Source organism: Polypterus senegalus, chromosome 7 (genome assembly GCF_016835505.1).
Source record: "Polypterus senegalus isolate Bchr_013 chromosome 7, ASM1683550v1, whole genome shotgun sequence".
Taxonomy (NCBI): domain Eukaryota; kingdom Metazoa; phylum Chordata; class Cladistia; order Polypteriformes; family Polypteridae; genus Polypterus; species Polypterus senegalus.
The window spans coordinates 167515765-167531535 of NC_053160.1; the positions used below are offsets into that span (position 1 = coordinate 167515765).

Below are 15771 nucleotides of genomic sequence, written 5' to 3' on the forward strand. Positions count from 1 at the left end.
TGCATTTGTTAATGATCTGCTTTGTAAGATGAGGCCTGCTACCTGTATACTGGACCCCATCCTCATCACACTTCTTAAATCCTGCCTTCATGCCATAATTCCTACTGTTGCGACAATAATAAATGCATCCCTTGACACTGGCTTTGTGCAAATCACTTTTAAAATCGCTTCTATCATCCCAGTGTTAAAAAAGTTAGATCTTGATGCTGGCAATCTTAAATATTTTTGGTCTATTTCTCACTTACCTTTTCTGTCAAAAGTTTTTGAGCGTATTTTACCCTCCCAACTCACTAATTTCTTAACTTCTAATAATTTGAAGGAACCCTTTAATTCTGGCTTGAGGACACAACACAGCTGAGAAACTGCTCTGCTTCAAGTACCCAATTATTTGCTTATAGCTGCAGACTCTGGACAAACCAGCATATTAATTGTGTTAGATCTTAGTGCAGCATTTGACACTACCAGACATGACATTTTACTGTCCAAAATGGAGAACATGCTGGGTATCTCTGGCACTGCCCTCCTGTGGTTTAAGTCTTGTCTGAATGACAGGCAAGTGTTTGCTAGTCTTCGCAACAGCAGATCCAGCTCAGCGCCGGTCACACAAGGGGTTCCTCAGGGCTCTGTCCTTGGCCCTTAGCTCTTCTGCGTCTATATGCCTCCTCTTGGCCATATCATTCGTAGCTTTGTACTTGGTTATCATTTTTATGCTGATGATGCTCAACGCTATTTCAATGTTAAAAGTGAAACTTCATCAGAGCTTTCATCAACTCACAACTTGCCTCAGTGAAATTAAAACCTGGATGGAGCAGAACTCTTTAAAATTAAATTACTTACAAACTGAACTCCTCCTAATTGGCACTATAGCACAACTTAAGAAAATGAGCTCCTTCTTAGTAACTCTTGGTGGTGATCTGATCAGACCTTCTAATGCAAGGAATTTTGTTGTTATTTTTGATTCCTCCCTTTCTTATTCTGCCCACATAAAGCACATTAAGAACTTTCCAACTTTGACCTCTGCAACATATCCCTTGTTTGCACATTACCCTCCTTTTCTAATACTGAGAAACTTGTACATTCTTTTATCATATGGACCAGCAACAGCGAGCACATAATACCCATCGTGCTTCACCTCCACAGGCTCCCTGTGTCTTATAGGATTGTATATAAAATTTTATTATTAACCTGCAAAGCTTTAAATGGCCTTGCACCGGACTATATCAATGACTTTCTCCATCACTCTGGTCCTGTTCGGTCACTAAGGTCCTCTGATTCTGGCCATCTTGTTGTGTCCCACGCTAACCTGCACTCTGTAGGTGACGGGGCCTTTAGCTGTATATAGCCCAGACTTTGGAATGACCGTTCTCAATTAATGAGATCAACCGATTCCATTCGATTTTTTAAAAAAACAACTTAAAGCTCATCTGTTCAGGAAGGCTTTTAACTTAACCTGACATTCTGCCTCCTCTTTCAGTCTTCCTCTCTGTCCAGATGCTCAGGATAATTTGTGTGTGTGTTCTTTCACAAATGATGTCATTTGCTAAGCTGTATCCAATGTTACATATACCTGCTGTTTCTTTATGAGACTCTGTGAAGCACCTTGAGCATGGGAAAGGCACTATATAAATTAAAGTTATTATTATTATTATTATTGTATTTTCAGTGATTTTAAATGCCATACAAACTTACTCTCACCTGTACCATTGTCATTCTTATTAAACTTCCTATCCTTCATTTCTCATGCCAGTGAGGTTTCTTCTACCTGATCACAAGTTAGCACACTGGAGTTTACTTCTGGGTCAGATGATATCCTAAGGAGGCTTGTCATTGCTAGACAACACTGCCTCCTCGTTCATTGCTAGACAACACTGCCTCCTCGTGGCTCCAACTCAGAATGCATCCAACCCCTAAAGAGAAGTCCAATCTTTAATTTTATGGCAGGTTACAGGTTAGCAGGCAGTGTGACTGAGTGGATAAGACACTGAACTCTAATTCAGAAGGTCAAAGCTTTGCTCGTCACCTCCAATCCACTATGGGACCCTGAGCAAGTAGAATTACAGAAATAATGGAAATAAATATCCCATAACAGTTAGGAATCCTTAGATTTGGTTCCATTTGGTAAACTACCAAATCATTTTTCCCCGTTCTCTGTCCAGTATGGCTGCTGGAAACTTTGACTTTCCATTTCAGTCAACCCGAATCCTTTGTGCCAACCTCTCTCTTTTTTCTAGGGCAGGGGTCCCCAACTCCGGGTTTTCATTCTAACCCTTTTGTTAATTAGTGACCTGTTATTGCTGCTAATTAAGTTCTTTAGAATTAATTTTAATTGACCTGCTCTTGAAGACTTAGACCCCTTAATTGTTTCTTTTTCCTTAAGTAGCTGCCAAAAAATAATGAGATACAAAATGAGTCAAAACCTGACCAGAAAACTACAGTATGTCCATCATACGATATCTGAAAATAACAAAAGGTGAAAGTCTCAGGTATGTTGATGTGCTCAGGTCCCCAAAACATTTTAACAGCGCTCTACAAAAAGAGAATATCAGCAATTTCAGAAATGTCTGCTATTGCACAATGAGAGCAGTAACAAGCCATGGAATTAAAGAACGGGTTTAATTAATAGCAAGAATCAGAGCCTAATGAAGCAACTGGTTGGAGTGAAATTAGTAGGAATTTGAGGCCCTGACTTAATTGGCCTTCTGTTAGCTCCCGAATTTCACATTTAATTTCTGTTTGGGTGCCATTTAAGGAAAGAAATTAAGTAATTGAGAGGAATGATGAAGACATTCAGGAGAACAAATTAAAACTAACTCAAAAGAAGTTAATTGGCAGCAAAAACAGGTCACAAATTAAGAAGAGGGTTAGAATGAAAACCTGTAGCCACTGAGGCCCTCCAAGATCAGAGTTGGGGACCCCTGCTCTTTGGTGAGATCTCTGACACCCCATTGTCATCTAAGGTTAAACTAACATTTAACTTTCCAGTTTTCTTTTTCTGATATTCTGACCCATACACCCACATACAGCTCAAACACAAAAGTTGAATAGGTGGAATTGGGAGAGGTCAACCATTTTTAAGACATCTGTATGTTAAAGTGAATATCCCCATGAGAATCATTTGTTCTCCTCTCTTTTTTAGCCCTTTTCACAGTTGAAATGTTGAAGCCCTTGTATACAGTGGAGTTCAAGGACACAGTAAGAATTGAGTGTAGGTTTTCAATCAATGACAACTTCCAGCAGGACCATCTGTCAGTCTTCTGGCATCAGCTGCTGCCCAACAACACTGACCTGGAGGTGTTCAGGATGTTTCGCGGAACGGAAAGCCTGAAATCACAGCATTCACGGTATAAAGGCAGGGCAAGTCTCATGACGGAGCCACTGAAGGACGGCTTGGCCATGCTGCAGATCTCAGATGTTCAGATAGAAGACTCTGGGAGGTACAGATGTCTCATAGACCTGAATGGGGATCCTGACTACAAGGAAACTACACTCAGTGTGAAGGGTAAGAAGATTTGAATTACTTTGAATCTTGTAAAATGTCTTCTACAACAAGTGCTACAGTATATAATAGACGTTCTTGACACACATGATTAGTGAAGTCTGCGAAAAGTGTGCAGTATTGGTTAAACGTTTTGGCAGTGGCACAAATGTGGTTTTTTGCAAAAGTTGTGGCTTCGTTTTTTGTGGTGGCGATTCACGTTGTTTTTATATTATTGTACAGAGTGATCAGATGCATATTAATTCATTTCAAAGAGCTTTATTAGCATAAAAAGTCCACTTTATCACAAAAAATCTATTTCCACTTATTTTGGCCCTGGATCAGCTAAAAGTGTCCAGCAAGCACCAGGACCGTCTCCTCCTGTGGAGTCCACTACAGAATCGTGTTGCCCCCATTGCAGAGCTGGCTCAGTGTTGGCAGCAGGTGGGTGTGAGTGAGACAAAGACTTTTGGACAACGGCCTTGTGTCAAGAAGGGCTGCAAAAAAAGCCACTTCTTTCCAAGAAAAACATTGAGGACAGACTGAAATTCTGCAGGAAGTACAAGGACTGGACAGCAGAAGACGGGTGCAAGGTTATTTTTTCAGATGAATCCTCCTTCCAACTGTTTGGGACATCTGGAAAATCGATTGTCCTGAAAAGGAAAAGAAGAATACTACCATGAGTCCTGTGTCACAGTGAAGCATCATGAGACATGTTTCTCATCTAAAGGAGTGGGCCCACTCACAATTTTGCCCTTGAACACTGCTATAAATAAAGAATGATATCACAACATCCTCCAAGAGTAACCTCCCAACAATCCAGGTTCAATTTAGTGATGATTTGTGTATTTCCCAGCATGATGGAGCACCATGTCACAAGGCAAAAAGTGACAACGAAGTTTGGACCCTGTGGTCAGGAAGCTCCCCAGATCTTAATCACATTGAGAACCTGTGGTCAGTGCTCAAAAAATGGGTGGACAACCAGAAGCCCACAAATTGTGATCAACTCCAAGCACTAAAAAGGCAATAATGGCTCACCATCAGTCAGGATTTGGCCCAGAAGCTGATAATCCAGCATGCCAGAGTGAATGGCAGAAGTTATGAAGAAGAAGGGTCAACACGGGAAATATTGACTCTTTACATACATTTGATGTATATTGTTATAAACTGATTAGTACACAAAGAAATCTCCAAATACCTTCTTTATTATAGAAAAGCCTCTCTCATACAATCTCCTTCAGGGGACTCTCTTCATCCCTCTCCCAATTCTATTTATATATATATATTTGTACAGTGCCCCCTACTGCCCAAATGAGATAACATTAATACCACAACATAACATATATGCCAATAAAAGCCTTTGAAAGTTAGAAAATGTTTATAATTGCTCTTCAGTATACCATAGAAACATGTAAAAAAAAATAATCTGAAAAGATTACTAAGCACAACATTTGTGTCACTGCCAAACCTTTCAGCCACTACTGTAGATCAGACTGAAGCTGGTGATTTAAAAATGCCCGAGATATCATCCATTGAGAATGACGTAATGTAGACATTCTTGGGAGATGGTGGCTTATTTGAAAATACAGTAGAGTCCAAGTGGCTGCAAGAAAATGTCATAGGAATGGAGACATGTGTGGCAGGATGGGTTGTGAGTGTTTTATGGATTGAGGTGTTTATTAGTTTAATGACTTTAGCGCTTACTGATTAGAGAGGTGCAGTGAGTCGCATGTGAATGCGTGTGAGTGTGTGTGCTGATCACTGGCATGTGTGGCACGACAATCACACACAGCCGGGATCTACGGGATAAACAGGGCTACGATAAGTGGAGGAAGAAAAAAATTAAGAAAGACAAAGGAGCGCTTGTAAGAGGAGCACATTGTGTGTAAATCCCTCTGAAGGCCAGGGTGGATGGTGCTGGTGCTCCTGATGTTTGTTCTGCAGCTGAACTGACAGTAGGTGCCAAGTCACGGAAGCAACATTGAGTCCAGCCTGCTGACGATTTCTTAAAGAACAGCAGAGGTGGGATGGATTCTGGAAGGACTCATGGGTTAAGGCTTACTTATACTTCTGTGTCGAGCCTACTTGGTAGGCTACATCATCAACAGCAGTTTATACTTCTGTGTCACACCTCACCGCAGGCACGTGCCTGAGCGCTAGTTGGCAGTGTTTATAGCACTCAAGAAAAGTGAATAATCCATTAATATGGAATATTTCTTCCATAGGCAAATGTATTTGTCTCTCACATTTTTCATATTTTCGCCGGCTTTCAAACTGGAAGACAAATGAAAAGTGTTTCTGAAATTAGTAGTTACCAAACTGGCCAATCAGAGCTGTAGGGGTCTGTGCAGGGTTATCTTTGACGTGACATGTAGTCACATTCTTGAGGAGGTCTACGTCAGGCTACACCATTGATACCCTGTAGGCTCAATACAGAAGTATAAATCAGCTTTTACTCTTTGAGGTGATAGATTAGGGGTCAAATGCGTTGCGCAACAGAAAGCAGAGTCGGAGTGAGACATTGGATGCTGCTGAGGTCTTCGACAGGGGGAGACAATGCAGCAACTGTGCCCAGGCAGTCAGAATTGCTGGGGACTTTGCCAGAGTTCACATTATGGATTCCTGAGAAAGGATTGTTTATGTTATGGATGGAGAATTGGATTTTATTAGTTTTAATTATTTATTGAGCATTTATAGCCACTGTTTATATGAACATTAATTATTGATAAGCACTATTTTTTTCTCACAATTTATTTATTGTGATATGCACTTTATAATAAACACTGCACTGGTTTGTACGTTGAATATTTCTTTCTGTCTCCTCACTTGGTACCGTTCAATCCCCTGTCCATGAAAAACCAGATGTCCTGACAAGGGACAATGTCATGGGCTACTGGCATGGGACATCATAACACATTTTTCTTTGTGAGCCTTAACATTAACAGATGTGTTTGGTATCTTTGCATTCAGTTACTGAAACTTTGTGGGTGGTTGTTTAATTTTTGTTCACAATCATGGATGGCTGTCATTTGCCCCAGACACTTCTTTCGTTAAAGAAAGCTTTGCCATTTTTTTGAAGGCAAAGTTATTTCTTCACACTCATGGCATACATCATAGTCATTGTAGGGTCATTAGTGTCACATGTACAGTGAAGTTCTCACTAAAATATGTCAGTCAACATGTAGAGCATCACTAGTGTCCCATGGGGAATTGTGCTCTTAAGTGAAATATTTTTTATAAAATTAAAAAATATAGTGACTGTTTTTACAGTTTAAAATGGAGTCTACAGGGAACCACCCCAAAATTGAAAACAAAAGCTTTAAAACTTACTGAATACGTTCACTGTGAAGTGACAAAGGTTGCAGTTTAGAAACCATGCCTTCTGCATTTCTGAGGTACGTTAGAACATAAAAAATTTGACAGACGAGAGGAGATCATTCAGTCCATCAGGCTCGTTTGTTCAGCTGATAGCTTAACCGTCCCAATATCTCATCCAGACACTTCTTAAAGGTTGCCATCATTTCTTCTTCAACCAAATGACTTGGTAGTATGTTCAGATTCCCACAGTTCTTTGCATGAAGAAGTGCTTCCTGGCTTAAGTCTTAAATGCACTTTAATTCCCACTAGTGTCCATGAGTATGTGATTCACCCTTAAACTGAAAGAATTCTGTTGTCTGAAGATTTTGAAGATCTGGATTAGGTCTCCACGTAGTCTCCTCTGTTTAATTCTCTCAGCCGTAGAACATGTTCTGGAGTCCTGGAATGCACTTGGTTGCACTCTTTTGCACAGCTTCAAGTGTCTTTCTTGTAGTGTGGTGACCAGAACTGCACACTCCAGATGAGCTCTTGTTAATGCATTACATAGTCTAAACATGACGTCTGTCGATTACATTCAATAGATTTTGTGATATAACCTAACATTTTATTTGCCTTTTTAATCACTTCTGCACACAGCTTAGATGAAGAAAACATTGTGTCAGCATAAACCCTTAAATCCTTTTCAGAGGTTGCTTCCTGTATGACAGTGCCTCCTATTTTGTATTTTTAACTGATGTTCCTTTTGCCCACGTGTAGCACTTTGCTTTTTCTACATTAAGCTGCATTTTCCACATGATCATTCAGTTCTGAAGCTTTTCAATTTCTTCTTGAATTGTTTTTGCTGCCTCTTCAGTGTCTGCCATTCCTCCAGTTTTAGTATCACTTGCCAGTTCCACAAGTTTACTACATATTCCAGGATCAGTGTTATTAATGCAGATCAGAAAAAGTAAAGGTCCAAGAACAGATCCCTGAGTGACTCCACTGATGACTCCACTCCATTCTCCTCTTTTCTGTACTTTGTGAAAACCTGCTGGTTAACCTACTTGAGCTCCAGTTTTGTAGGCTACCCCTGATGCCTACATCTTCTAGTTTTAAAAGTAATCTTCAGTGTTGGTCTGTAGCAAAGGCTTCTTGAAAGACTGAGTTAATTAGATTGTATGCTTTGTTTTTGTCAGCTATTTCAGTTGCTTTTTCAAAAAAACCCACAATATTTGTGACAACAAAAGGAAGTTTGAAGTAACCGCTTTTACCCAGATTCCTGACATTATTTTTCCTGAAGTTAGGATACATTCCTGTTCACTTGTCTGGTGTCAGTGACTGTTGAGGGTGGAATTGTCTTACCAATAAGGATGTAAAATGCACATGTCTGAAGAGTTTAGCAGATACCTTTGGTATAAATGACAACATATATGTCGGCGCTAAGATAAAAGCCAAGCGTCTAGCGAGAAAGTGGCGCTACAAATCTTCGGTGCCTTCTGTGATTCTGGGAAATGTGAACTCACTACCAAATAAGATTGACGAACTGGCTGCACTGGTGAAAAATGTCAGGACCTACAGAGAATGCAGTTTGCTGTGTTTTAGTGAAACGTGGCTAATGACTAAGATTCCAGATGCTAATGTGGAGCTACCCAGTTAGAGTGGACACCTGTGGGAAGTGGAAAGGAGGAGGACTCGCTCTCTATGTGAATACAAGGTGGTACAACTCTGGATATGTAAACGTCAAAATCTCCACTTGCTGCAGGGACATTGAACTGTTGGCCGTAAGTCTGCGTCCCTATTACTTGCCCAGAGAGTTTGGACACGTCATTATTGTTATTGTTTACATCCCTCTTTGGGCGGATGTGGAGATAGCGGGTGACATCATCCATTCTGCTGTTGCTAACTTACAACACAGCACCCCGAGGCGCTTGTGCTAATCGCTGGAGATTTTAACCATGTGACGCTGGACAAAACATTACCTGCCTTCTCCTAGTATATGGATTGTAACACCCGGGAAACTAGGACTATTGACCTACTGTATGCAAACGTTAAAGACGCATACAGGGCACCCTGCTGCCTGCGCTTGGGAAAGCAGATCATAACCTGGTTCTGCTTCAGCCTCACTACAAACCAAGAGTGAGGGAACTACCTACAACGACACGCTCATTCAGGAAGTGGTCCCCTGAGGCAGAGCAGGCTCTGAGAGACTGCTTTGGAACTACGGACTGAGATATCCTGCAGTGATAATATAGTGAGAACATTGAGGAGGTTGTTGACTGCACTACTGACTACATCAACTTCTGTATGGACATTGTAGTTCCAGTAAGAACAGTCTGCTGCTATGCTAACAACAAGCCATGGATTACAAGTGACATCAAGGTCCTTTTGAACCAGAAGAGAAGGGCTTTTAAAGGCGATGATCAGCATGAGCTCAAGCACGTGCAGAAGGAACTCTGAGTCCAGCTCAGGGCAGCAAAGGAGCAGTACAGGAGAAAGCTGGAGCAGAAGTTGCAGAATAACAGCATGAAGGAAGTGTGGGATGGGATGAAGATCATCACTGGCTGCAGCTCGAAGCGGGGTGCCACCATCAACAGAGACGTGGAGAGACCAAACCAGATGGACAACTTCTTCAACAGGTTTGACCACCCTAACCCACTATCACCTCAGAGTACTGCACCCTTCACCCATCCATCTGCTGATACCAGCATAGGAGAGAGTTTCCCCCAACCCACAACTACAGCAGCCCAGGTAAGCAGAGAGCTGAGGAGACTTTGTGCCAGCAAAGCAGTGGGTCCAGATGGAGTATCGCCACAAATGCTGAAGGCCTGTGCGTTGGAGCTGAGGAGTCCTCTACAGCACATCTTCAACCTGTGCCTGGAACAGGGGAGAGTCCAGAGGCTTATATCACATCTTGTATCACCCCAGTCCCAAAGGTATCACGTCCTAGTGAGCTGAACAACTTCCGACCTGTCGCTCTGACATCGAATGTGATGAAGACCATGAAGCGGCTGCTGCTTCACCACCCGAGGCCACAGGTCCGCCACACCCTTGACCCTCTGCAGTTCACATACCAGGAGAAGGTGGGAGCGGAGGATGCCATCATCTATATTCTACACCGATCCCTCTCCCACTTGGACAGAGGCAGTGGTACTGTAAGAATTATGTTTCTGGACTTCTCCAGTGATTTCAACACCATCCAACCTCAGCTCCTTAGGGGCAAGCTGACAGAGATGGAAGTAGATTCATGCCTGGTGGCATGGATCGTGGACTGTCTTACAGACAGACCTCAGTATGTGCGTCTCAGGAACTGCAGGTCTGACATTGTGGTCAGCAACACAGGAGCGCCGTGGGGACTGTACTTTCTCCGGTCCTATTCAGCCTATATACATCGGACTTCAAATACAACTCGGGATCCTGCCGCATGCAAAAGTTTGCTGACGACACTGCTGTCGTGGGCTGCATCAGGAGTGGGCAGGAGGAGGAGTATAGGAACCTAATCAAGAACTTTTTTAAATGGTGCGACTCAAACCACCTACAATTGAACACCAGCAAAACCAAGGAGCTGGTGGTGGATTTTAGGAGGACCAGGCCACTCATGGACCCCATGATCATCAGAGGTGACTGTGTGCAGAGGGTGAAGACCTATAAATACCTGGGAGTGCAGCTGGATGATAAATTGGATTGGACTGCCAATACTGATGCTCTGTGTAAGAAAGGATAGAGCCGACTATACATCCTTAGAAGGCTGGCATCCTTCAACATCTGCAATAAGATTCTACAGATGTTCTATCAGATGGTTGTGGTGAGCGCCGTCTTCTATGCGGTGGTGTGCTGGGGAGGCAGCATAAAGAAGAGGGACACCTCACGCCTGGACAAACTGATGAGAAAGGCAGGCTCAGTTGTAGGCACGGAGCTGGACAGTTTGACATCCGTGGCAGAGCGACGGGTGCTGAGCAGGTTATAATCAGTAATGGAGAATCCACTGCATCCACTGAACAGGATCATCTCCAGGCAGAGGAGCAGCTTCAGTGACAGATTTTTGTCACCGTCCTGCTCCACTGACAGACAGAGGAGATCGTTCCTCCCCCACACTATGCGACTCTTCAATTCCACTCATGGGGGTAAACGTTAACATTATACAAAGTTATTGTCTGTCTGATATACCTTCATTGTTATCACTCTTTAATTTAATATTGTTCTTTATCAGTATGCTGCTGCTGGAGTATGTGAATTTCCCCTTGGGATTAATAAAGTATCTATCTATCTATCTATCTATCTATCTATCTATCTATCTATCTATCTATCTATCTATCTATCTATCTATCTATCTATCTATCTATCTATCTATCTATCTATCTATCTATCTATCTATCTATCTATCTATCTATCTATCTATCTATCTATCTATCTATCTATCTATCTATCTATCTATCTAATTTAGATATCTTACCATAAATATTCAATCACTAACTTACCCTAAATATTCAATCACTACTAAAATAGTAAAGGTGATTGCAACATTCATGGAACAAGCTAGAAAAAGCCACACTACTTGAGGTGAAGGGTTATTTAGCATTGATGAGAAGTGCACAGCCGTACTTCTTTAAAAAATTGCAGAATCTCACAAAAATATATTTTTTTCCCAGACAAACAACATGGATATGCTGTTTTACAAAATGGGATCCTGCTGAAGAAAGACAGTCTGATGGGAAAGGTCTCATCTGATTCCCTTTGTGTGTTTCAGCTTCATACAATAACAGTGCTGCCAAGTTCTTTGTGCAGAGGCGGCCTGAAAATAAGAGTGAAGTGGAGCTTATCTGCCAATCGCAAGGATACCCCCCAGTGAAAGTGCTCTGGAGGGACAGCAAAGGTCGCAACCTCACCAGTCATGCTATGAGTAACGGATCCTTTGGCACAAACCACCTCTTCCAAGTGAGCAGCAGACTCAACGTCCCAGCATCCACTCTTGAAACCTTCAGCTGCACCTTCTGGAATGAATCTTTGAAGAATCCTTTCACTGCTTTTTTGACGATTCCAGGTATTCATTATTTATTTATCTGGATTATTTTATCCTAAAAATATAAGTAAATGATTTGTATAATTCACATAAAAATTGTGTTATGGGCAGTGTGGTGGGAAAACTGCAGGTTTCAGTGTCTGGCCTGATACCTGTCTATATGGCGTTTGCACCTTGCGTTGTTTGTGTTGCCTTTCCTGTCACATCCAAAAAACAAGCCGGCTACTCTGATTGGCACCATGTGAATGTGGTCTGCAGTAGACCTCCATCTAATCCAGTGATCTTATATTACATACAGTTGGACTAGATTCCAGATCCTTGTGATACTGGAATAGAAGATGTGAGTTCAGAAATTGAATGGATAGGTGGATGTTTCGATTTTGGAATTTTTCTTCAGGATTTTTACACATTGATCAATAAATATAAATAAAATCAGAAGATAATTGATTCCACACTAATGTTTCTCTATTTTTTACGTTAAGATACTGAATTTTTGCTGTTTAAGCTCAATGAGGTCGGATGGGCTACACTTGTGTAAAGCAGATTTTACCACATATGACTTGTATATCACACAAAATTGACTTTTTAGGTTTTAGTCTGTTGACTTTGGCCATATGTTTTGGTCTCTTTTTTTTTTGTTCTTTATTTCGCCTCATACAATTTCTTGTATTTGGAATTTGTTAGTTTTTGCATACCCCTTGGGGTCAGAGCACAGGGTCAGGGTCTTGATGGAAGATAAATCTTTTCATGTGTGCCATTAGTTTATAGAGAGAAGTTTTAGTTTTAGACATTAACTATACTTTGCCAAAACTTTACTGCGTCAATCTTTCCTTTTGTCTTCACAGACACGGTGCACAAAAACCATCCCCAGACATTATGCTGCCACCATCTTGTATCATAGTAGAGTTGGTGTACTCAGAACAACATATGATGTTTGACTTTTTGTTTTGACATAGAGGCCAGAAAAATCTGTTTGTTTTTCTGACCATAGATTCTTATTCTATTCAAAACTAGGAATGAAATAAAGTAACAGTAAAGAAAAACACAGGATGGAGCTAAATAAGATTAACAAATTTAAACAAAAGTAGTCACAAAGCCAAAAAGAAAAATTGTAATAATTTTAACCAAAAGAAAGAATTTACTTGCCCTAACTAGAATAATCTCAAAACTAAACAATATAAGAACACCAGCAAACCTACAGGAACAACATTAAAGAAAACCAACTCTATGAGTGTGGGGATGAAGTTGTTTTGAAAACATATGATCCTGAACAGTCTACTATACTAGAGGAAAACGCATTTAGGTAAAAATCTCCAAAAGCAAAATTAGCGGTGAAGCTTAGGAAATGTCAAAGCCATAGGAAGTGACAGAAAAAAAATCCAAAAGCTAAAATCAGTGAGACTTCAAACTAAGCTTTGACAATGAGAGGAAGACTACCTCAGTGAGGCCTTGGCAGACCCTGGAGATCAGGGGAGTTGAGGATTGTGGTGATCTTTGGGAGCAGACTACTAGTTGACTTTAAAAGCAATGGCATTGGCAAGCCTAACACAGTTCAGAGCATTACACTCTCATATTGCATCTGAAGAAGACCGTCTGGCACCGCTATAACTGTAGTTGATGATTTTTGCCAAATATTGTATGTTTAACTTTTGAGGGCAAAGCTTTGGATGGTAATAGTAAAAACAATTAATCGTTAAGTTAATACAGTAATAATCTAATTCCTAAAAAGCAATATGGAAGCAATTTCATTCCTTGGGCTTTGAGAGATGCCAAAACAGTATGTGCTGTTACACCTCATTAAGGGTCTGACTGAATTGGTACAAAATAACAGCGCACTGTGCTTACAGTACTTATGTTCCTCTCAGTATACACATTAATACTAAACATTTCTTTTTATTCTCACTGCAGATGTTATACAGACCTCTGGTGCCATGGAAACATCCCATCTGCCACCTCTTGCAGCCCTTTTTTCTGTTCTGATTGTCACAGTAGTAACCATGGTGGTGGTTGGTGTCATATTGTGGAAGAAGAAGCATCCATGTCAAGGTGGTTTCCATTTTTAAAAATCGTGCCGATTTCACATAGCATGTTTGCAACACATTCTTGTTGCTTTATAAGGACCGTTAAATGGCAGGAGGCACTTGGTGAAAAGATAATCAAAAAAGTATTTGGTTAAAGGGTAGTCTGTTACTTCTCACTCCATCTCATCTGACGTGGTAAACTTATTGTGTGAGTGGGTATACGATACAGGATATAGTCCTGCATTCTTGATTTTAGGTAGCTGTGAAAATCTGGTATCATGACATCAATGTGCAATGTGTCTTGTTTGTGGCACTGGAACAAACATGAAGGGCATCTTCAACAGGATGATACGGTGTTAACGGGAGGAGCAAATGTGTACTTACAGAGCTGTAGCCATATGACATCCAATATATTCTTGCTTAATAACCATGGTGCTGTTAGGAAAAGGAAATACGTGGCTATCATGATTAGTATTTGCGACCCGAGTTTTCATAACAGTTTTAATCGCCACCCCCCCCCCAACGTTTTTTTGAAACGTAGATGCATATTTTATTATACCTACTTAACTTTTATCGACATTTATCTAACTCTATATTTATTTTTCTAGTATCAGAATGTAGTTTAAGTTAATTTGTTTTGGTTTCAACAGATGTTTTTTTTCATATTTTTGATTCTTCTTTTCTTTTTTTCACATCTTCGCGCCCCACTTTTTGTTACTTAGCGCCCCCCTAAGGGGGCCCACTCCACAGGTTGGGAACCACTGCCTTAAGACTTAAGCCATTAAGACCCAAAACACTACCTGTTGGCCTCAGCTAGCGCAGTGTTTCTCAACCCACTTTTGTGTCACTGGTCATTGGTGTTATGTTTCAGCCAGGGTTCCCCTCCTTTCTGGGGTTCAAATCTTTGTTCTATGCCTTCTTTGTTCATTTTTGTTTCTTTTGTTTGTATTAATTTTATTTATGTTTATTTGCAGTTTTCTTTATATATGATTTAGTCTGTGTATCAATGCCTTTGTTATGTACTTCGTGTTTTGTGGGTGTGTAGAACCCTAGTGGGCATTTTTGGAAGTATTTGGGAATCGCATGCTTTGGGACTCCTACTTCATAACAAAATGAACTGCCAGGAAGTGTAGGAAACCTTTGCCTTAACAGGGCTGATAGCAGCCTCTGTCGGTGATGGGCAGATGGTCCTACCTCTTGGAGAACCACCCACTAAACACAAGGCACATAGAGGCATTGATACATAGACAAACTCAAAGACAAACAAAAATACAAGTAATGGTAATTAAAATGAACACAAACAAAAGAATCAAGAAATGAAGAAAGAAGACATAAAACGAAAATCTGAGCCACAGCTATGTGTTGTACTCTGCTTGAAACATAACAGTTGGGTGCACAAGTGGTTTGCGGTGGGTCACAAGCGGGTAGCAGTGGGTTGCCTAGCTGATCAACATTGCTGTTCCATATTTATCCCCATAGTTATCTATGATCGTTAGTGTCCAGTAAGCATCCTCCTTAATTCAATAACTGGTTAGGACTTATTTAGCAGCCAACCGAGAAGAATGTTTTTCCTATAAAATAGACTCTTGTTGGTCATTTTACTTCCATGTAAATCGAACGTTGGTGATCAGGTGAAACATTTGTTATTAAGTTGAATTCCGATTCTGATCTTACGATGTTCAAACATCGAGAAAAGTTGATTTTAGCATGGCATCTGTATATGTGCCTGTGTGTGCGTGTGTAAAATTGCAATTGATTTTCACTTTTGAAATTATAATTTTAACTGGAAAATGATGTGTTATTTTGTGTTGCATAGAGCTCCTGGATAAGTACAACCCAGCATGTATATAACATTTTAGCATAAGATTTCTAAGATACAGTGCATCCAGAAAGTATTCACAGCGCATCACTTTTTCCACATTTTGTTATGTTACAGCCTTATTCCAAAATGGATTAAATTA

At 40.7% G+C, this 15771-nt stretch overlaps 1 protein-coding gene across 4 annotated transcripts in view; it reads left to right on the plus strand.

Annotated features, from left to right (window-relative positions):
- si:ch211-241b2.5 (programmed cell death 1 ligand 1) overlaps positions 1-15771 on the plus strand; it is a 59038-nt gene that overhangs the window by 32328 nt on the left and 10939 nt on the right. For all 4 annotated transcript variants that reach the window (XM_039759562.1, XM_039759559.1, XM_039759560.1 and 1 more), the window contains exons 3-5: positions 3137-3499; positions 11517-11810; positions 13698-13835. In XM_039759562.1, coding sequence (XP_039615496.1) covers positions 3137-3499; positions 11517-11810; positions 13698-13835 — 795 coding nt within the window. The remainder of the gene's footprint in view (positions 1-3136; positions 3500-11516; positions 11811-13697; positions 13836-15771) is intronic.